Source organism: Symphalangus syndactylus, chromosome 7 (genome assembly GCF_028878055.3).
Source record: "Symphalangus syndactylus isolate Jambi chromosome 7, NHGRI_mSymSyn1-v2.1_pri, whole genome shotgun sequence".
Taxonomy (NCBI): Eukaryota; Metazoa; Chordata; class Mammalia; order Primates; family Hylobatidae; genus Symphalangus; species Symphalangus syndactylus.
In genome coordinates, this window is record NC_072429.2 from 119,096,984 (window position 1) to 119,121,118 (window position 24,135).

The 24,135-nt window shown below is 40.7% G+C and overlaps 1 protein-coding gene across 5 annotated transcripts in view; it reads left to right on the plus strand.

Annotated features, from left to right (window-relative positions):
* Nucleotides 1-24,135, plus strand: part of COL14A1 (collagen type XIV alpha 1 chain) — a 309,275-nt gene that overhangs the window by 261,156 nt on the left and 23,984 nt on the right. For all 5 annotated transcript variants that reach the window (XM_055287135.2, XM_055287134.2, XM_063643521.1 and 2 more), the window contains 4 exons: nt 11,920-11,973; nt 12,445-12,516; nt 21,273-21,308; nt 22,323-22,389. In XM_055287135.2, coding sequence (XP_055143110.1) covers nt 11,920-11,973; nt 12,445-12,516; nt 21,273-21,308; nt 22,323-22,389 — 229 coding nt within the window. The remainder of the gene's footprint in view (nt 1-11,919; nt 11,974-12,444; nt 12,517-21,272; nt 21,309-22,322; nt 22,390-24,135) is intronic.

The following is a 24,135-nucleotide window of genomic DNA, read 5'->3' on the forward strand; positions in this document are numbered from 1 at the left end:
CTAAGGAATATTTTGTTAAATACTAAGATTCATGATAATTATTCCCTGGAGCATCTTCCTCCTTCTGAAGAGGATGTGTAAACCATCACAAAACTAGTGGAGGGAATAATTTGATTTTCTTCTTTGTGGCTCTAGATGGGTTTTATAAAATCCCAAGAAAGCCTTTGCACAATCAGCCACGGTAATGATGGTATATGCAACTGAGACTAAACAGATTATTTTGATAAAAATAGGAGCAACCACTATCATTACTTATTGAATATGTGCAGGTGCTTTGCAAATATGATGTTCTCTAGTCCTCAGAATAACTACGAATGCTAGGCATTTTTATCCCCATTTTACAGACAAAGAATCTAAAGCTCAGAAAACTGAAGAAACAATGCCACACAGCTAGTAAGTGTTAGAGCCAGGATTTTAATCCATCTGCCTGGCTCCTACACTTCACTCTTTCTCTCCACAAAATTATATTAGTAAAGATCACCATAGGATTTTGTTACTGTGAGAAAATCTTTCTCAAAAGAGATATTTAATAAGCAGGACTTCAACATGGAAGATGTCTCGACCAGCATTTCGGGGGCAATAGGAACCCAATGTGGGTTACTATCTTGATGAAGTAGATACTGATACTTCGCCCATAAAAATATGGTTTATTGATCACTTTACACCTTTACCTGGAGAGTGGCACACCTGGGCACATCTGAGAAGAGAACATCTACTAGGACTTATTAGTTTCCCGTTATTACTGACTCTAAAGATACTTCTGGGCCAGGCGCGGTGGTTCACACCTATAATCCCAGCACTTTGGGAGGCCGAGGCGTGTGGATCGTGACGTCAGGCGTTCAAGACAAAGCCTGGCCAACATGGTGATACCCCGTCCCTACTAAAAATACAAAAAAAAAAAAAAAGCTGGGCATGGTGGCACGCGCCTGTAATCCCAGCTACTCGGGAGGCTGAGGCAGGAGAATCACTTGAACCCAGGAGGTGGAGGTTGCAGTGCACCGAGATCACACCACTGCACTCCAGCCTGGGCAACAGAACAAGACTCCATCTCAGAAAAAAAAAAAAGATACTTCTGAAATTGTCTTTTTCTGGGACACAGGCATGGTACAAATAGTAACATCTGCTTTGCACCCTGGTTCTAACGCTGTCCTTCAGCGTCGAGACTTGCATTTTATATTGGCAAACCAGCAGTTTCCTAACTTAAGTCATCAGGTTGTTGTTTTGTGTTTTAATATACAGATTCCTGGACTTCAATCTCAGAGATTTGGATACAAAAGGTCTTAAGCGTAACTTAGGAATGTATAGTTTTTAAAAGCTTAATGATTCTGATAACCAGCTAGGTTTTGGAATTACTAGATAGTATATTGTGTGAGACCTACCGATGTCAAAGTGATTTCTTTGCTAGACTGTTGCTGGTACTTTTTTTGTGTGTTAATTCACTGAAGTCATCACTGCAGGTTACTAAAAATGTACGTATGTTTATATTTATATATATACACATTTAAATTATAAATGAATATGTATATATTACAAATAGTTTATGTGGACTGCATGTTCTCACTTATAAGTGGGAACTGAACAATGAGATAACGTGGACACAGGGAGGGGAACAACACACGCTGGGGCCTGTTGAGGGGGGTTGGGGAAGGAGAGCATTAGGAAAAATAGCTAATGCATGCTGGGATTGATACCTCGGTGACAGGTTGATAGATGCAGCAAACCACCATGGCACACATTTACCTAGGTAACAAACCTGCACATCCTGCACATGCACTCTGGAACTTAAAATAAAAATAAAATAGTATATGTGGTACATATGCAAGATATGCAGGTTTGTTACATAGGTAAACATGTGACATGAGGGTTGGTTGTACAGATTATTTCGTCACCCAGGTATTAAGCTATTAAGCTTAGTATACATTAATTATTTTTCCTGATTCTCTCCCTCCTCCCATCCTTCACCCACTGATAGGCCCCAGTGTGGGTTGTTTCCTTTTATGTGTCTGTGTGTTCTCATCATTTAGCTCCCACTTATAAGTGAGAACATGCAGAACCTGGTTTTTCTGTTCCTGCATAAGTTTGCTATGGATAATGGCCTTCAGTTCCATCCATGTCCTTGCAAAGGACATGTTCTTGTTCTTTTTTATGGCTGCATAGTATTCTGTGGTGAATATGTACTACATTTTCTTTATCCAGTCTGTCATTGATGGGCATTTAGGTTGATTCCATGTCTTTGCTATTGTGAATAGTGCTGCAATGAACCCACACATGCATGTGTCTTCATAATAGAACAATTTATATTCCTTTGGCCATATGCCCAGTAATGGGATTGCGAGGTTGAATGGTAACTCTGTCTTTAGGTCTTTGAGGAATCGCCACACTGCTTTCCACAATGGTTGAACTAGTTTACACTCCCACCAATAGTGTAAAAGCGTTCCTTTTTCTCCACAACTTCTCCAGCATCTGTCTTTTTGTTTAGTTTTGTGTTTAACTTTTTAATAATAGGCATTCTGACTGGTGTGAGATCGCATCTCATTGTGGCTTTAATTTGCATTTAATGATCAGTGATGTTGAGCTTTTTTTTTCATATGTTTGTTGGCTGCATTTATGTCTTCTTTTGAGAAACGTCTGTTCATATCCTTTGCCTACTTTTTAATGGAGTTGTTTTTTTTTCTTGCAAGTTTGTTTAAGTCCCTTGGAGATGCTGGATATTAGGCCTTTGTCAGATGCATAGTTTGCAAAACTTTTCTCCCATTCTGTAGATTGTCTGTTTAGTCTGTTGATAGTTTCTTTTGCTGTACAGAAGCACGTTAGTATAATTAGAGACTATTTGTCAATTTTTGCTTTTGTTGCAGTTGCTTTTGGCATCTTTGTCATGAAATCTTTGCCTGTTTCTATGTCCTGAATGGTATTGCCTAGATTGCCTTCCAGGGTTTTTATAGTTTTGGGTTTTATATTTAAATTTTTAATCCATCTTGAGTTAATATTTGTATATGGTATAAGGAAGGGGTCCAGCTTCAATCTTCTGCATATGGCTAGCCAGTTAACCCAGAACCATTTATTGAATAGGGAGTCATTCCCCCATTGCTTGTTTTTGTCAGGTTCCTCAAAGGTCAGATAGTTGTTGGTGTGTGGTCTTATTTCTGGGTTCTCTCTTCTGCTCCATTGGTCTATGTGTCTGTTCTTGTACCAGTACCGTGTTCTTTTGGTTACTATACCTCTGTAATACAGTTTGAAGTCATGAAATGTGACGCCTCCAGCTTTGTTCTTTTTGTTTAGGATTGCCTTGGCTATAAGAATGAGATAATGTCCTTTTAAGTAACATGGATGGAGCTGGAGGCCATTTTCCTGAGGAAACTAACACAGGAACAGAAAACCAAATACCACATATTCTCACCTATAAGTGGGAGCTAAACGTTGAGTACATGTGGACACAAAGAAGGGAACAATGGACACTGGGACCTACTTGAGGCTGGAGGGAGAGGAGGATGAGGATCAAAAAACTACCTATTGGGTACTATGCTTATTACCTGGGTAGCAAAATAATCTGTATAACAGACCCCTGTGACATGCAATTTGCCTATATAACAAACCAGCACATGTACCCCGAACCTAAAAAAAAAAAGTTTAAAAATAAATGAATAAGTAAATGAAATAAAAATAGTATATGTATATATATAATATATAAATAGATGTGTATGTTTATCTGTGCATATATACATATACGTTTTTAATGTGTGTGTGTGCATGTTTGTGTTGCTGAAAATTCCCCCATGTAACCCAATGCAAGGATTGATCCCGGATCTCTAGCCTGGGACAGTGTTTGCAGAGTGTGTGGCTTCTAGTTGCTTGACCTCTTAATCTGGTGGTTGGTCTTAATCCTTCCTTTGCTGCAAGAAGCAGCCTTATTTCTTATGGCTAGCTGCCACACTAGTCTGCTTACAGAAGTCCAGAGCCATGCCACAGGGTTGAAATGGTGCAACGGGGGTTTCTTCAAGCATTTCTCTAACCCTGACTGCTTGAGCCTGGCCCGTTTCAACAAATTCATCTATTGCCAGCTGCTTACAGACCTCACTCTACCCAAGAGTGTAGCGTCAGTTGAATGACCTTAACAATTGGCCAGAATCTTAAAGTTAGTATCATGACCTACCATTGTCAGCTTCAAAAAAGATGTGAATGAAGAATATTACAATTGAGTCACTGGTTCTAAGCAGTATTTCTGCTGGCTACAGAAACAAGTATTCTCCTTTCTGACTTGATTTTCAGTTGCAACACTATTTGTGGGCAGATCAGTTTTTTTAGAGACCATAGGCACAGCACCTAGAAACTATAAACTTTTAAAGAGCCTACCAAAAAATGTTTAGAAACTTGAAAAAAACACATATATTTGTTCTACAGTATGGAAAAGAAAACTGCAAAAATGGAAATTAAGAAATGTTTAATTAAATGTCCGTATAACAATATGGTTTGCCAATTTCAGCCATGGTTACATTTAGTATTTATTCAAATATTAGTGATTTTGAAAGCAAATTGTGGGTTAGATATACTTTTGCTGATAAATCATAGCCAACCATGACTTAATAAGTTGCTCATAGGCAAATGTTTTTAAAAACAAATTATAAAAATCCTTTCAAGTTTTTATAGCAAGAATTATTTTTAATGTGGACTATGGGTGCATATTAATATTTTGAGGTAGGAATATTAAGAAGGAAAAATGCCTAGAGCTATTCATGTTATTTAAAAAAATCCCTGTCTGTGGGTGATTAATTTCATGCATTTTTAAAAAAAGTCAGCCTAAGTGAATTCACATATTATGCTTATTGTTTAACCTTCTATTTCCTAATATTCATTGTACATTGCTTAATTAAGTGTTCTGCTGTTTGTTTGTTTGTTTTTGAGACTGAGTCTCACTCTGTTGCCTAGGCTGGAGTGCAGTGGTGCGATCTTGGCTCACTACAACCTCCACCTCCTGGGTTCAAGCAATTCTCCTGCCTCAGCCACTTGAGTATCTGGGCTTACAGGTGTAAGCTACCACGCCCAGCTAGTTTTTGTGTTTTTAGTAGAGGTGGGGTTTCGCCATGTTGATCAGGCTGGTCTCGAACCCCTGACCTCCAGTGATCCACCCTCCTCAGCCTCCCAAAGTGCTAGGATTACAGGCATGAGCCACCGCACCTGGCCACGTGTTCTGCTTTATATGAGGATGCTTAATCTCTAAACATACATCTTAGATTAGCTCCCTGGTGTAAAATGGAAAATTTATAGGTATAGAAAGGTTTTGGGACATGCAAGTTCTTTTTCAGCTGTTAACAGTTGAAGATCATTCAATGAGCTTTGATTATAGTTAAGCTGAATGACAAAGCTAGAATTTTCCCATTAATTTACCCTACAAAATGCAGATATTTTACAAAATTTTTCTTTTCACCAAGTTTATTGCTTTTATATTAAAAGCTTCTGCTACTGCTGCTCACCCTGAAATGAAGATGTGAGACGAAGGGCCTGAACCCTGCTCTTTTAAGAGTTGACTGGCTTGCCCAGTGATAGCTGTAACATGCAGTGGTGTGTGAATAGGGAGACTCATGCCGTGGACCCAACCATTCTGATTACTTGACTTAAATTCCACCACTTCTGTGAAAATGTCTCTGTGTCCCCAAGCCTGGGTTAGGTGCTCTTCCTAGATGTTCCCATTGGAACTCTATAGTCTCTCAGCATAGCACACTGTTGTTTTCTTTTCATTGTTTGACTATCCTCAAAACCGTAAACTCTTGGAAGAGTGACTGTCTTGTTCATCGTTGTCTACCTAGAGCCTAGCAGAATCCCCAGCATGTAGTACCTGTACAGGTATTTCTGGATAATATGACAAATGCAAGGCTAGCAAATAAAAAATCTTTCAAAGGCAAATTTACTGGTGTCATTCAAGAGTTTAAAAATAAAACTATTTTATGAGATGGAAAGTGTGAAGATCTTTAATTTTCTAGGGTTAAGAAGAAATTTTAGAAAAAATGGCTTTGTGTTTTTGAAATGGTGTTAAGGCTAATATCCTTTTAGTTATCACAATTTATAATAAGAAAATTTTAATTTGAGATAAAGCAAGCAGATAACTCACAGTAGACTTAAAAATACCTTTGTTCTTGGTTGGGTGCAGTGGTTCATGCCTGTAATCCCAGCACTTTGGGAGGCCGAGGCAGGTGGATTACTTGAGGTCAGGAGTTTGAGACCAGCCTGGCCAACATGGCAAAATCCTGACTCTACAAAAAATACAAAAATTAGCCGGGTGTGGTGGTGCATGTCTGTAATCCCAGCTACTCAGGAGGCTGAGGCAGGAGAATCTCTTGAGCCTGGGAGGCAGAGGTTGCTGTGAGCCGAGATTGTGCCACTGCACTCCAGCCTGAATGACAGAGTGAGTGAGACTCTATCTCAAAAAACAGAAACAAAAACCCACCTTTGTTCTTGAACAAATTTGTTCTTTGTTCTTGAACCATTATATCTAAAAGTGTTTAGTTGTTCATGACAATCCATGAAAAAAGTGCCAGAATAAAATGCATTGTAGTGGATGCTGTTGGTGCCCGGATTGGACCCCCTTTACTTGGCAGGTGAACTACATCACCAGCTGCTATGGTGCTGACTGCTGACAACTCATAATTGTCCCCTTCTCCAGATAATTGCCCTTGGAAATGTTATCTTGGCCCTCAGTCAACGACTAACTGATTTGGTTCATAGACTCTTACTGTGAGTCAACTCTGATGTGTAATTCACACTCCAGAGCTCCCCATGGGATCAGGCAGAAGTTTAGATAACTCACTACTCTACCTAACCTCTTCCCTGTCCCTACCCCGCTTCCTTCACTACCTTACAGGTTTCTTCCAAGAACACTCCTGCAATAAGTCAAATACACAAGGATCTGGGTCTGCTTCTAGGATCCTAACCCTAAGCTTTTACTAAAATGAAATTTCAGCTTCTGAGAGTAGGATGACTCCTGATGTCTTTTCGACTTGCTTGCAGACGGTTCAAGAGCAAGGAGAATGACACCAGCATTCCCCTCACCTATACATTTCCAGACTCATTCTATGTGTGATTCACGCTTATTTCTTCAATATGATAAGTAGAACAGGAGCCTCAATCTTATTCAAATTAAGTATTTATTAGTGCAGTACCTTTTTTTTTTTTTTTGAGATGGAGTCTTGCTTTGTCACCTACTGGAGTGCAGTGGTGCAATCTTGGCTCACTGCAGCCTCCACCTCCCAGGTTCAAGTGATTCTCGTGCCTCAGCCTCCCAAGTAGCTGGGATTACAGGCATGAGCAATCAAACCTGGCTAAGTTTTGTATTTTTAGTAGAGACAGGGTTTCACCATGTTGGCCAGACTAGTCTCAAACTCCTGACCTCAGGTCATCTGCCCACCTCAGCCTCCCAAAGTGCTGGGATTACAGGCATGAGCCACTGCACCTGGCCACGTGCAGTACCTATTTTGTGTCAGTAATGTGTTAAGAAAGTTTTAGGAATGTAGCAATGAATAAAACATAATTTTCTGCCTTCAAAAGAAGAAGAGAAAGAAGAAATTCCAACTTTTGAGGATACTGTTTAGGTAGAACTTAAAGCAAACAAACATCTTATCCAGTCTCTGCATTATTTGTTTTTTTGAGACAAGGTCTCACTCTATCACCCAGACTGGAGTGCAGTGGTGTGATCACAGTTCATTGAAGTTTCAACCTTCCAGGCTCAAGCAATCCTCCAGAGTAACTGGGACTACAGGCGCAAGCCACCACGCAGAGCTATTTTTTTATTTTAATTTTTTTTTTTGGTAGAGATAGGGGTGTAGGGGTGTCTCTGTGTTGCCCAGGCTAGTCTTGAACTCCTGGGCTCAAGCGGTCCTTTTGCCTCAGCCTCCCAAAGTGCTAGGATTACAGGCGTGAGCCACCACACCCAGCTGCAGCCTCCACTTTTGATTTGATCACACTGAAGCACTAGCCCTTTCACCAAATTAAGCTCATATGTAGGAGCAACATTTCATCCTTCCAGATGATATGCACATGATGTCCATAAATCAAGTAAATTCAAACCTCTTCACAAGAGTACCCTCCCAGGGTCATAGATGAGAGCACTGACAGACTGTTGTTTTTTAAACTCCTTCTCACATGATTGAGAGAGGGGATAAATGTGTTATTTCCTGCTGTTCTTCCTTGGAACAATGCAATTTTCTGCAGTTTCTTTTCTGCAGCTTGCCTCCTTCTGTGAAAAAGATTCCCCTCACTTGTTTTTGGAATGTTTCCCCGCTGGACACAGCCTGGCAGAGACTTGGGGAGAACTTTGCAGTAACGCTGTGGTTTTGGTTGCTGGGCGGTTGTGTTGGCCACCGGTCCTCTGTGGGCTCACGCATAGGTGCATGTTCACTCCCCATCCAGTGCTGGAAGAGTTTTAAAGCAGGAAGCAAAAGATGCCTTTTTGGAAATGTCTCCTTAAGTTAGTGAATATGTGCCCAGGGTCCATTTTTCCAAGAACTTTATCTCAGAAATAAGAATATATTATTATAAACTTATAAACTTATTTTAAAAAATTAGTTAGGTTTTCTTTCAGCTCTCTCTTGGCCCCAGGTTTTCTCACTAGTAATATGAAGGAGTTAGAATGGATGAGTTCTAATATCCTGTTCATCCATCGCATACTCTGATTGATTGCTGTTTGCCCTTCTTCGTGGACATGCTACATTTAAACTCCATTTAACATAATTTATTGGCCGGGTGCAATGCTCATGCCTTTAATCCCAGCACTTTGGGGAGTTAAGGCGTGCAGACTACTTGAGCCTAGGAGTATGAGACCAGCCTGAGCAATGTGACAAAACCCCATCTCTACAAAACGTACAAAAATTAGCCAGGCATAGTAGCACATGCCTGTAGTCCCAGCCACGTGGGAGGCTGAGGTGGGTGGATTGCTTGCATCCAGGAGGTCAAGGCTGCGGTGAGTCGTGATTGTGCCACTGCATGCCAGCCTGGGTGACAGAGCAAGACTGTCTCAAAAAAATAAATAAATAAAATAGTTTATTTCAACTTGTATCAGCATTAATTTGTATTGTTTAGTTAGCAGGTCTAAGGACCTGTGTGTGTGTGTGTAAAGTAATCTGTATCAGGGTTTATCAATACTAACATTTTTGACAGAAGTGAAAGAATATAAGTAGTAGTAAAAATAAAATACTAACATATTTCAGGATTGGACAGCAATTATAATAAACAACCCTAAAATCTCAGTGGTTTAATGCAATAAAATGAAATAGAATGAAAGTTCATTGCTTGTTCACAATCCAGAGCTGTCAGCAAGGGTGGGTGGAGGAGTGGGGGGTAGGGAGTCTGTGCTCCACACAGTCATTTAGGAACTCAGGGTCTTTCCATCTTGGAACACTCTCATCTTCAACATTTGGCCTTTAAGGTTGCTCCAGAGTGAGAAAATAAAGTGTAAAATCACCCATTGGGAATTTTTATGAGCTAAAACCTCATACTAGCCCCCTGAAACTAGTCCCTTTTCATTGGCCAGAATTCAGCCATGTGTTCTGAGCATGTGGCTCAGAACATGTGGCTCCAGTATAATTGCGAAGAGGGTGCAAAACAGCTAAGCAATGTGCCTAGGCAGGAAAGGAAAACCACAAATATTGGTGAGCCCAGGCATCCTCTGCCTTATCTGGTTTCTGACTTGCTGGCATTCTGAGGTTGAGAGTGTGGCAAAGGGCCTTGCTGACCAGTGTTTCTCCTCCACACTCGTCCTACCCCTGTGTATTATTATTCTCAGGCTGCTAATAAAGACATACCCGAGACTGGGTAATTTATAAAGGAAAGAGGTTTAATTGACTTACAGTTTCACATGGCTGGGGAGACCTCACAATCATGACAGAAGGCAAAGGAGGAGGAAAGTGACGTCTTAGATGATGGCAGGCAAGAGAGCATGTGCAGGGGAACCCCATTTATAAAACCATCAGATCTTGTGAGACTTGTTCACAATCATGAGAACATCATAAGAAAGACCAGCCCCTATGATTCAGTTACCTCCCACTGCGTCCCTCTCATGACATGTAGGAATTATGGGAGCTACAATTTAAGATGAGATTTGGGTGGGGACACAGCCAAACCTTATGACCCTGCCTTTGCGCCACCTCTCACACTCTCCCAACTCACATACCATTTCCTTTCTGTCAGCCTTATCATTGCTGTCTTTTATTTGACACCTTGAGGTAGGGAGACATAATGTGAGTCTGGACAGACCTAAAAGATGGATTTTCTGTCGGGCGTGGTGGCTCATGCCTGTAATCCCAGCACTTTGGGAGACCGAGGCAAGCAGATCACCCGAGGTCGGGAGTTCGAGACGAGTCTGACCAACATGGAGATACCCCATCTCCACTAAAAATACAAAATTAGCTGGGCATGGTGGCGCATGCCTGTCATCCCAGCTACTTTGGAGGCTGAGACAGGAGAATCACTTGAACGTGGGAGGGGGAGGTTGCGATGAGCCGAGATCGCGCCATTGCACTCCAGTGTGGGCAACAAGAGTGAAACTCCGTCTCAAAAAAAAAAAAAAAGGGATGGATTTTCATGGTAAAATAAGTGGAAAAGACAGCTCACTGGACAAGTGGCAAGAATGTCAGAAAGGGAATTGGGAGAGTCTGCAAAGATGCCAGGAGAAGTTTGAGTTGTTTTGAGATGGAAAATAATTATTCCAATGGGACACCAATTCCGTGGTGAAAATTAAGTTTCTCCCTGTAGTAACAGGTGGTGTTTGGAAAAAATTTTATGAAATTTTATGAATATGATAAAATTCAGATTGAAGATTCTCTCTTAAATTAACTGCTTTGGAAAGGCCACCATTCACAATTAAGAGCTATAAACATTTAGGAGTAAGTCATCCCAACTCTTATAGTTTTTTTAACACTTAACATAAAAATAACACACATACATATATATTCTATAATTTAGGAAGATGTTTTTATAAAGAACATCACTTGCTTTCTGCCTTAAATCCTTCCACCAGGGAATGAGGAGCAAACACGTGCTCATTTGTAAGCCCACGATGACACTCAGTAAATCTGCCCAGTAGTCAAAGCTCAATCATTGCCACAAGAAATCCTCCTAAATCTCCTCCCGCTTACTCCTGAAGTTGCAGACTTTCAGATACTGTAGTACTCCTAATGAAAGACAGATCCCTCTGATAGAGATTCCCTGCCCAAGACTCTCTTAGGTCATGAAAGACACTAATTCATCTTTTCATCTGGTCCTTAATGACCAATAATGGATCCTCTTCCCATTTGTTAGGCTTAGTTTAGTAAAAGCACTTTTTTTTTTTTTTTTTTTTTGAGACTTATTTTTTTTTTATTTTTATTTTTATTATACTTTAGGGTTTCAGGGTACATGTGCACAATGTGCAGGTTTGTTACATATGTATCCATGTGCCATGTTGATTTCCTGCACCCATTAACTCGTCATTTAGCATTAGGTGTATCTCCTAATGCTGTCCCTCCCCCCTCCCCCCACCCCACAACAGTCCCCAGAGCATGATGTTCCCCTTCCTGTGTCCATGAGTTCTCATTGTTCAATTCCCACCTATGAGTGAGAACATGCGGTGTTTGGTTTTTTGTCCTTGAGATAGTTTACTGAGAATGTGGAAAACATCATTCTCAGTAAAAGCACTTTTTGGAAGCAAGTTCCCGTTTAAGTTTGTAAGTGGCATTTCTTACACCTAAAATTCTTGCACTGGACAATTTAATGGAGCCAACAGTCACAAAACCTTGCCAAAAACAATTTCCATGAAGAGTTTAAAGGCAGTGAATCCTTGGTAGTCCAGAGTAAGCAGCAGGACTTGACCCCTGAACATGAAAAGGAATTAAATGAGCCCATTCTGAAAGCCATATAAAGCAACCGCTTAGCTGACACACTGTTTCTTTTCTCCAGGGCCTTCCAGGAAAGGATGGATCCTCGGGACCTCCAGGACCACCAGGGCCAATAGTAAGCCTTTCCAGAAACTGCTGGGACATACTCTGTTTTAAAGCACTCCATTTCTTTTGAGAGGTTTTCTTTTGCCAGATCTTTTACTCAGCAGCCATCTTCACTATAGTGTAACAACTCATCCCTTGGTAGAGAACTCTCCCTAAAACTTTTTAGAAAGATAATGTATCCATATTTCCCAATTATTCTATCTCTGAGCCATTTTGCCAGAAGATCACCTGCATTGACTTAGCTTTTATTAAATCACAAGTAAGGCTTGAATTTGAAAGAACCACACCTGATGTATAGTGAGGAGACTAAAAAAAAAGTCTTCCCTCCATTTTTGGGAATTGGGAACAGGAATGAGGTCCTGGTGATGAGGGGGAGGGAAGCTATCATGGTGTGTATTTGTTACTCTTTCTTAAAAGTTGGCTGTCATTGATGAGAATGTGTGATTCCTAACTTTGTTCCATTTTCCTACCTCTCTTCTAGGGCATTCCTGGTGCCCCTGGAGTCCCAGGGATCACAGGAAGCATGGGACCGCAAGGCGCCCTGGGACCACCCGTGAGTATGCAGCAGTAGCCGCTCAGAATGTATGCTCAGTCATCAAGTTTATTTATGTGTTTAAATTTACCAGCCTTTCTTTTAGTCAGAAATGTTTATTCAGCACTGGACTCTATGGAAATTCATAAAGGAAATCGGAAAAGCTTCTAGGATAAAGATGAAGATCAGATTGTGCATATGTCGTGGCTAAAGATAAATGGTCCTAACAGGGAATAATCTGTCATGCTTTTGCTTATATGTTTCTATTGCTTGCTATTCTGTATTTGGCTAAGCAAACTCAATATCATCTCTCCAGAGATTGGGTACAACAGCTATGTGTTAATCAAGCTGGGTTCCCAAAGGGAAAAATACAAAGCTTGGGAAATTCTAGGTTTAATGAACGTGAGATTAGATTTTTCTCTTCTAAATTCTATAAGAGAATTTCCCACCAAAACATACACTCACACATAAGTGAGAGGTGTTATAAGTGAAAACATAATGAACAGAACTCTTCACCTCTGATTTTTGTACTTCTACTCTCTTAGGTTGGTGTTTAAATGTGATCAATGGGAGAGGAAGGGATAAGGTGGAAGAAAAACAAATGAACACATCTGGGCCTGTTTCTTCATCTGTAAAATGAGGTCATTGTATTACATGGCCTCTGGAGACATGCTTGGCATCTTCTGGTGACATGCAAGTTGTTCCTTCTAGGTTTAGATGTTAGTCAGCATTCTGATATTTATCTGTGAATTGCTAAGTCTGCATCCATAAACTGAAGCATTGAAAAATGTGAAGACCTGTACGACTGCAAACACACTAAGAATGTGTGGAGCAGTGAAATCCAATGGATGAGGATGGAAGCATCCAGTGAATTAGATTCCTGTTACCACTGAACAAATTGCCACAATCTCAGTGGCTTAAAACAACACAAATTTGTTATCTTACAGTTCCGCAGGTCAGAAGTCTGGCGCAGATCTCACTGAGTTAAAGGGAAGGGGTCGGTGTTTCCTTTCTGGAGGCTAGAGGAGAGGATCTCTTTCCTGGCCTTTTCTAGCTGCTAAAGGCCTCCCATAGTCCTTGCTCATGGTCCACCTGCATCTTCAAAGCCAGCAATGTTGCATCTCTCTGGCCTTTTTCTGCCGTAGTCACTTCTCTCTGACCACAGCCAGGAAAAGGTTCTTTTCAGGACCTCTGTGATTACATTCAGGCCACCTGGATAATCATAGATAATCTCCCTAGATAGTTCCCAAATCCTTAACTAAGTCACATTTGCAAATTCCCTTTTGCCACATAAAGTAGCATATTCACAGGTTCTGGGGATTAGGGCAAAGAAGTTTTGAGGGGCCTTTTTTTCTGCCTACCATAGTAAACAAGATGTAACAGAAATATTGGTTCTGATTCAGAAAGTGGCCTCTCTTCCTCTAGAAACCCAGACAGTCTTGTTCCTCTTATTCTTGAGACTCATTTTAATAAAATTATTTCATCTTCAGAATCTTTTTCTGGGCCATGATTCATGTGAGACATATGTAGGTACACAAACCCATACAGGGTATGCACATAAAAAATGCATCTTGATTTTAGCAAACACATCCTAATTTGCACATCCAAATAAATGCTATCCTTAGTAATCACTTTATACAGCTGTATCTTTATTCCAACTACAATGTCATTCAAAATACTTTTAGATCTCTTCTTTTTATATCAACCTAGTAATGGGTCACAGAAGAAAATCTGATTGCTTTATCTTCACTCATCTTTTTTTTAATTCAAAAACATGTTGCCAAGTATGATCCTGCACCTAGAAACATACACTGAAACCCACATGTGTGAGCACATGAAAAAAATGCATGCATACACGCACACACACACACATACACACACACACACCTGTCTTCATTCTTTCACTGCAAGCTTATCTATTTGTTTGATTCTAAACTGTTTCATACCAGAAAAGAAACTTAAAAACATACTGTCTGGTATTTGGCTTCAGTCTGCTTCCCAGAATGTGCTCCTGGGAACCAGAGTTTTAGAATATATCCACAGTGCCAGACAGCAAGGGGTCCTGGTCAAAGAAGTGGCCCTGACATGACCGTAACTAGTTGTGTAAGCCACGTGCACAGAAACTGCATGCCTAATCTGTTTCTCAGAAATTCATGGGAAGTTTTAGGACATGAAAGGCTTTGAGGCATCCCAAAGTGAAATTAGAAAACACCCAAAGCTAGTTTAATTTAGTTAGACAATAAATGTATTTGTGCATGAGGTTCTTATTCTTACAGGCATCTCCTAGAACTAGTTTCTCCTAACCCAGGCTAGGAAAAAGCAAGGTATAGACTGATCCTGACCCAAGAGGGAGGGAATGGGGAAGAGGGAAGGAAAGAAATGCAGGCTCTGAGAACTTTGGGAGAATTGACATGGGGCGTGGAGAGCTAGAGTGAGACCCGGAATCCTTGAGTTACTGTGATGGCACTCTGCTCACCCATCTGGCTTTTGGTGGCTCTGGATTAGAGTCTAAGTGGAGTATCTACATAAATACCAATAAAATTTTCCCACAAATAAAACACTTGTTCATAATGTTATTTTTGTTATAAATCAGCAGAAAGGGGCCCTTGATAGCAGCAGGAGGGGCCCTTGTGCCATTGGTGCTTTGATCAGAGGCAGAAACCATTTGGCCTATAAGCATCGGGTAGGAATACCACAGTTGGCTTGGGGATTTCCTCTCAAAAGCAAGTTGCTCTCTGAACTGTCCAGCCCAGACTTTTTTGGGCCCACTGGCTCCCAGATGCTTGCTGGCTGCCAGACTGGCATGACTGTGACAGCAGGCTCCGTGTCATGGTGTTAAGGCCTTGATTGATTTCCCATGGATGTTGGTCTAGAAAGGCATGAGGGAAAGGGACCAAGAGGGACAGGCTGCACCGCTGAAAATAGCAACATGTTTCCTACAGTGGGTGCCAGAAACGCTTGCTTTTGTGCACTCTGCCTTCAGCTGCCGGCTCCCTAGGGCAGAATGTACATTGCTGCTGCTGAGGTCCTAATTCCTATCTAGGTTTTAAGCATTGGCTTAGGTATGGTTCCTCCTCTGCAGTTGTTAGAGAGTGATAAAGCACACGAAAGAAGGAGCTGCTTACTGCTGGGGCCATGTGTTCAGCCAGGTAGACAGGTCCAGGGTTACATCATTGAAAGAGCATTGCATTAGAAGTCAGGATACCTGGGTTCTTGATGTAGCCCTGACATGACTCGAAGTAGCTGTGTAAGCCACATCGGTTGCACAAATCATCTAGACTTTCAGAATGTCAGTTTCCTAATTCATTCATTTAAAATATTTAGAGAATGAGCATAATACATATAAGATTACATGGTGGGGAGGGGTCGTGAGGGATACAAAAGATCTCAAGACATTTTTCCATACTCTTGAGAAATCCAGAGAGAATGATGTTTTTACATAAGAAGCTGTAATAAAGGGCAGAAAGTGTGAAATGCCTTAAGGCAAAGACAAGGAAGTTGCTCTGAAAGCTCCATTAAGAGAGAGACCCCTAAGCTGAGGGCTGGGAGTAGTGGCTTCAGGAGCATTTTGATGAGATCTTAGAATATGGGTAGGAACCCCACCCACAAAGACAGAAAGATTGCATCACTTAGGTGGCAGTTACAGAAAAACATAAGGCAAACACAGAGCACCCCTGTCTGTGTACATTTTAATATTTTTCAATTCTTTCTCTAGTTCCACCACGACCACCGCAGTTTTATTTCAGGCCCTGCTTGCTGCTTACAAAGACTATCCCAAGAGGCTCTCATTGGCCCCCCGGCCTCTGCTTTAGCCCTGGTCTTGTCCATTCCCCAGCTGCCAGAACATCTTTTAGTGCAACTCCCACGTGTCACTGTCTGGCTTGAATCTCTTCCCTACCCCTGGAGGAAGGAGCCCAATTGTTCAGCAGAGAGCTCATGGCCCTTTAGGATGGGCCCCCGCTTTCCTTTCCAACTTGGATTACCATCCTCCCTTCACTTGGAGTTCAGTCACACATTATTTAAAGTTCGTGAAATACCTGCCATACCATTTCACACGTTCGTCTTTGGGGATGCTAACAACCTACAGGATGCTCTTTGGGATGCTCTTTTGCCTTACCGGGCTGCATTCTTTTTCACCACTTGGTAAGCTCCTGGCAAATCCTTCTTTAAGGCTGCACATCTCCTGTGCAAGGCCACTCGTCCCTTCGCAGGATGCAGACCTGTTAGGTACTGCATTTCAACTATTGATGTTTGTCTCTCCACTAAAAGGACAGTTCCTTAAGGACAGAAATTCTATCATATTCTTGTGTAGAGTCCTAGACCTCAGCTCAGTGTCTAACACATAGAGAGAACTTAATATGTATTTATTAAAAGAAAAAAAGAAGGCCAGGTGGGGTGGCTCATGCCTGTAATCCCAGCACTTTGGGAGGCCAAGGCAGGTGAATCACTTGAGGTCAGGAGTTTGAGACCACCCTGGCCAACATGGTGAAACCTGGTCTCTACTAAAAAGGAAATACAAAAATTAGCTGGGTGTGGTGGTGGGTGCTTGTAATCCCAGCTACTCAGGAAGCTGAGACATGAGAATCGCTTAAACCCGGGAGGCAGAGGTTGCAGTGAGCCGAGATCATACCACTGCACTCCAGCCTGGGCGACAAAGCAAGACTCTGTCTCAAAAAAAAAAAAAAAAAAAAAAAGAAAAAAGAAAAAAAGAAGGTACGTTTATATTCTAGTTAGGCTGATGTTCAGAGGCATATTAGAAGACTATTCTTGTAGATTAGGGGTCAGGTCATGGAAGATGTTTCAAGCCAGCCTAAGATGTTTTGACTTTGTTTAACAGACATTTTTAATATGTGGGACTTGAACCACAAGATCATTCCTCTTCCTTCCAGCACTAAAATTCGGTGAATCTATGAATGTAGCTACTGTATTTTCTTTTCTTTACATTTCGAGTGCTCCTAAAATTAAAGGAAAGTGTGCCACTTTTTCCTGCCTACATCTGCAGGGAATGTGTGTTTTCCTTCAAAGCATACTTTGGTGGAGTTATAGGCCTTCACTTGCTCAGGAATTTTTATTTTGTTTTTGTTTTACTTTGTAAAAATCAAAGGAACGATGTCAGAGAAGTTGGAATAAAAAATAATTTCTTGCCATACAGATATTTCATTAAAAAGATCTTTCACTGAGACTGCCTAGCCGCATCCTTTGGCTGCTTAATAACCAGCATCATGAGACTGAGTCTGAGGAATTTCAAGCCCAATTAAACACATCCATCCCTACATACCAAAAGGTGCCAACAGCTGATGCTCTCCATTTACCATGTCAATCAGGTCTGCACTATAACTGTGTTCTCTAGATTTGAGACATTTTCAAACAAGCCAGTTTAATAAATGATAGCAAGAATAGCAAGAAAATTGTCAAAAAATGTATTGGTGCAGAAATAAAATTATTCAAGATAAAATAGATTTTAAAAAAACGACTCAAGTTGCAACCTAATTCTGAATTACTAGAGTTAGTCTTTAGGCATGGTATGTTTGCTTGTTTTGCTTTATTTTAATTGAGAAAATATTATCTTCCCTGGAATAGAAGACACGAGCTGGCAGAATTGCTGAGCAGCGTTCTCTTTCAACAGAGCGGTAGAGGGTACTCGGGATGTGCATGGATTCTGGGGCCCACAATTTGGGTTCAGGTCCCTGGTTTTTTCACTTCCTTATTGCCTGGCCTTGGGCAAGTGACAAGACCTCTTAGTGCCTCATTTTCCATATCTGGAAAATAGGAATAATATAGGGTTGTTATAAAGAATAAATGAGTTAATCTTATAGGAGTATTATAAGCACTAAATAAGCTAATCATAGGAGTATTATAAGCACTAAATAAGTTAATATTATAGGAGTATTATAAGCACTAAATAAGTTAATCTTATAGGAGTACTGTAAGCACTAAATAAGTTAATCTTAAAGGAGTGTTACAAGAATTAAATGAATTAATCCTGCAGAGCTGTTATAAGGGTTAACTGAGTTAACATGCTAAGAACAAGGACAGTGCTTGGAACATAGTAAAGCAGCCTACGTATTAGCCACTGGTATTTAGAGTGTCTTAAAGTATTAAAATATGGAATATTTATTATTTGCTGATTTTTTTGTTTTGCCTCTAACACTTGAAAAGCTGTTTCCGTTAAGGATTATTTAGTGGTAAGATGGTAGTTCTTTTCTCCAGTTGGTCCTTCCAGTAAACATTAATGTCTCTTTAGAGATCTGTCCATTTGTGAAGCCTAAGAAATGAGGGAAGACGGCACAGCCAGTACATTTATTTCCAAAAAGAAATTGGGCTGGGGCAGGGGTGTGCTATATAAATCTTACTTTTGCAAAAAAATTTTATAATGGAACGCCTCCCAGGTTCAAGCGATTCTCCTGCCTCAACCTCCCAAGTAGCTGGGACTACAGGCGCGTGCCACCACAGGCACGCACCACCACACCTGGCTAATTTTTGTATTTTTAGTAGAGATGGGGTTTCACCATATTGGTCAGGCTGGTCTTGAACTCCTGACCTCGTGGTCCACCCGACTTGTGATCAAGGCCTTTGCGATCCTCCCAAAGTGTTGGGATTATAGGCATGAGCCACCGTGCCCGGCCATCTTCTGTCTTTTTTACAATCAGGGTAGTTGAAATGAAGCACAAATTGGCTTGCCATTCAAACTTGAAGTGAAATTCAGCCATTCATTCACTCATTCAGTTAACACATGGTTTTTGAACATTTGCCACTCTCATGCACAGTCTTAGGACCTGGGGATACAGAAGTCTACAAGCTGGACACAGACTGCCTCATGGAACTCACATAAGAGGCCAAAATTGTGAGGATCTTTCTCTGTAGAGGTTGGAATCCTTCCCTCGGAAGCCCAGACTTTGTATTTTTCATCAATTTCTGTTTCTTGTGCTCCCTGCTTCCAAATAACGACCATATCATGAGAGAATAACGTGTTAGACTGATAAGGGACCCAGAGATCACTTCATTTAATGGCCTCATCTTACAAAGAAACTCAGAGAGTTAACCTGGCTTATAAGTCCAATGTCCTACATTCTTTCCAAAGTATTAGCATAAAAAAGTTTTAAACACATACAAAATTGAAAGAATTTTGAGTGAACACAACACCCATATACCCAATAAGATTCTAACGTTATGTTTAAAAAAAAAAAAAGTGTTGGCCAGGTGCAGTGGCTCACTCCTGTAATCCCAGCACTTTGGGAGGCTGAAGTGGGCAGATCACTTGAGGTCAAGAGTTTGAAACCATCCTGGCCACCATGGTGAAACCCCGTCTCTACTAAAAATACAAAAATTAGCCAGATGTTGTGGAGTGTGCCTGTAGTCTCAGCTACTCAGGAGGCTGAGGCAGGAGAATCGCTTGAACCCAGGAGCCAGAGGTTGCAGTGAGCTGAGATCGTGCCACTGCACTCCAGTCTGGGAGATAGAGGGAGACTGTGTCTCAAAAAAAAAAAAAAAAAAAAAAAAAAAGTGTGTGTGGGTGTGTGTATGTGGTGTATGTGAGTCAGTGTGTGTGTGTATGTGGTGTATGTTTGTGAGTGTGTGTGTGTGTGTGTGTGTGTATTGAATAGACATGGCAGGGCAAGGGAGGAGAGGAGAGAGATAGAGCCAGGGTGGGCTGCTTATATCTGCACTGGAGAGTCAATCATGCATTTCTCTTCCTTTTCCAATTCCACCTTCAGTGACAGCACATTTGTAGCTTGAAATCAGCTGTGATAGAAACACTTACACCTCCAAAATCAGCAAACACTACAAGTCAGGGCATTTTCTTTTTCTGGGGAGCCAGTTTACCTGCACACCATGGGATGAAACCAGAAGTTTGAATCTAGGCAACTGTTCACTGACTACAGATTTTGAAGAAGATACCGAGTTTGGCTTGGACCTGTTTGAAATAACAACTGGAAACAGTCTGACAACGTGGCAAATTCCATTAATAAATTCCATTCACTCTCCTTTTAGTCGAGACTATAAAAATGTTGTTCAATGAACATTGCCTCAGAGTTGAAACAAAATATGAAATCCTTCTGAAGACATGTGTTTTGCATGTATAATTTCATTGGAGGAACCCTGAAAATGCCATTTTCAAAGTAGATGCGTTTTAATAACGGCAAGGTTTCTTATGGTCAAAGAGTAGCTAAGCCACATAATAAAATAATAAATCAATTGAGAATTCACATAAATGTGAGCTCTCATATTGGGGAGAATTAGGGAGAATTGTGTGGCATCGTGCTGCACAGAAATCAGAGTGAAGCTCTGGGATTTCACTAATCTCATCTCTGACTTGAACTCCTAAATTGAGAGGCGATCTTTTCTATCCTTTTGGAGATACTCCTTTAAAAACTGAAACAATTTAACTATTCAGCAGAGATTTGTGAAATAAATTATGAAGGATCCTCAGTAGAGTACAATACATAGAGTGGCATTTAGGGTGGAAAGATGCGAAGGACCTACACGGTGAAAATATGTGTTACAAAGCAGTATTATTGCTGCACGATTCCAATTTTGTGGCCAAAATATATCATGTCTCTGCATAAAAAAGCTGAAGGGGTAGAATGCTTAACAGAGCTTTTTATGTTTGGTGTGCATACTGGTTGCTGTCTATTTTCTGTTGTTGTGTAATGATTTTTGCTGCACAATTACTGGTGCTAAGAAAAATGTCTTAATAAAATAAGAAAAGATGCACGATTATCACTCTTAGCTAAGTGCAATATCATAAGTAACTTGGCAATTTTCCATTTACACAGGGTGTCCCTGGAGCAAAGGGGGAACGAGGAGAGCGGGTAAGTATCCTGTGGCTCTGTTTTCTGGCCCCAGCTGGTTGCACCCCTTCCATTGCATAAGCCTGATAAAGGATCGTCATTTACTACCATTATTATTCATTGCTATTGTACCAGTCTCTGTTTCTCCCTTTCCCCAATTCATTAGACTGTGGCCATATTTTCCAGACATAAAATCCCTGTGGGCTGGGAGTTAGGAGAGCTAGTTTCTAGTTGCATATCTGCTACTATCCAGGTCAATGAACTTGAGCTCATTTCTTTAAGGATAAAATGGAGAGAATCACCCTCATATAATTTACAAAGCGGGTTTGATGAGAACGTTATATAATAGATGTGAAAAGCCTTCAGAAAAGTAAAAACTCTATACAAGTGACAAGTGGCAGCATGGCACTCCTGGGCTTTTTGATGCTCCAAGGTTCACACCCAGGAAGACAAGGGCAGGCATAGAATCAAAGAACTGGCCCCCAAACTGAAGTCAGCTTAATTTAGGGGTCGTCTCTCTCAGCAACTGTGCAGCTGCTAATATAATTGTGCCATTGGCTATAGCAGAAACAGCAGTGGCCTTGGGCTCATCCAATTACCTCTGTGAAATCTTGGGCCATGTGTTTAATGCTATTCAGCTATAAAATGGGTTTAACATCTTTCCTCTGGGTTGCTATTAGTATTAAATGAGCCACTGCTCGACAAAGTGCTGTATTTTATAAGCTCTAAAGAGCTATAAATCAGGCATTAAATATATATGGGTTTGTTTCAAAACCATTAAATTTTTTAGAATATGGGACCAGAAATACTTACTTGTGCTTGTTAATCTAATAAGGACTCCCAGGAACCTTGAACCATGAATATCAAATTGCTTACCCCTTCTCTGCATGCACCGTGGTGGTCAAACCCACCTGTTGCTAGGAGCCAAAGATCCCTGATGGGAACAATGGGGCAAGTCAGATCCACATCCTGGAAGTCCTGGTAGTGTGGCTGGGCTTGTAGCTGAGTCAGGAGTATGCTTTTTTTTTCATCCAGGGTGACCTGCAGTCTCAAGCCATGGTGAGATCAGTGGCACGTCAAGTATGCGAACAGCTCATCCAGAGTAAGTATATAATGGTTACGGAGGTTGTTCCCCATAACAAACTTTCATCTAAAAGAGAGTTTGCTTTTCCCGTGAGCATACCACTAAGGAAAACTCTAAAGCATTGTCTTGGTGCAGACACATAAGCCTTACAGATGACCATCACTGACCCGTCAAAGAGATCATTACAGATTACCCTAGAGCTCTCCATCGATGGTACAAAAGCCAAATTCCTTTGTGTCATTGGTTCAAGAACTGCCTGTTTGCCCATGTAAATTTAACTTGACTGCCCAGATCAAATCTTCTATTCCTTTCTCATCTCTCCAGGTGGGTAGGATTTTTTCTCAAGTGTTCAGCACTTGAAAGCTGCCAGACTACATCTTCAGAAGCTACCTCAGAAAGACAATTTATGGTGTTGATTTTTATTAACTTGCAAGATTTAAATGAATATTTCCTTCTTATCCATTTCACATCTGTCACCTTCTGGCTAGCCTAAGGTCTTCTCATTTATTTCTTAGGATGTTTATCAAAATACAAACACACACATGGACAGGCTTGCTCTGACGTTTGATATGATATTATACTTGGGCTTTGTGTCAAAAATTACATCAGAACAAACTTGATATGACGCCTGTCCCATTTCTTCATATTACTTGAGCTTTTTGATAGCACTGTATTTCCGTGCCCGTTTGCTTAGATCCCACCACTTTTGCACATTTCCGCTCTGCCCACTGATTATATATTTTATCACAGTAATCTAATCAGAGGGTTACTAGTGTGGGCCCTTCTCTTTGCCAGTAATTTGTTCAGTTCCAGGAATATCGGAGGCCAAGCAGAGGTGAACTATCTCTCTCAACCCCACCCAGCTCTCGCCTAGCTCTGCTGTGCAGCACTCTCACCCAATAGCACCCCCACCTCCAGGGCTGACATAACCCAAGTGGCTACCTCATTGGCTTGGGGTTATATTTATTTTAACTCAGGAAAGTTTGGGAGTTAGGCCAGGAAGCCCTGCAAATATCTAAGAAAGCTTTGTTGGCTAAGTCCAAAATTCCATCTTTAATTCTGAGATAAATCCAAATCTCACCCTGGAGGAGGCATGGAGTTGAGATCTGCACAGGCTTGGAAGAATTTTCATTAAGGCAAAAACATCAGGGCAAGTGGAGTATGAAGCTACCAACTTCAGACACAGTAGCCATGCTCCCTATATTTTAACGTTATTTAATTTTCTGTTATATTGCCCAAACTGTGTGTGTGTCTGTGAGAGAGAATTTACCAGTTAAATATAACTGTTTAAGTTTAATGGCAAAATAGGATCTTTAAAAATACATTATAAAAGAGAAATTGAACATTAGTCATTTCGTACTGACATTATAAATAACCTGTATCTTGAATTGTTTTGTAGATTTCTGATTTCAAGTGTACAATGTAAATGAGCAGATCATTATTTTCAGAAAACTCGAGGCTTAAATCTTACTATGACTCACTGACCACAACACAAGAAAGATCTCACGATACTTGCTGTCTTATTCTACTGTAGAATAAAAATCATGTGTAAATATCTGATTATTTAAAGCATGCCCTAAAAATCAAGGGTTCAAAATCGATTTTTTCTCCTTATGAATTCTCAGGGTCTTGTGATTGACTTCTAGGAAGTAGAAGTCATCAAGGGATTGGTTATGCAGCAAAGCTTAAACAAGTCTATAAAATAGCAAGGCCCTGCCTGTCAATATACTAGAAGGAAATCAAAAAGTTTGTATGCAACTTGAT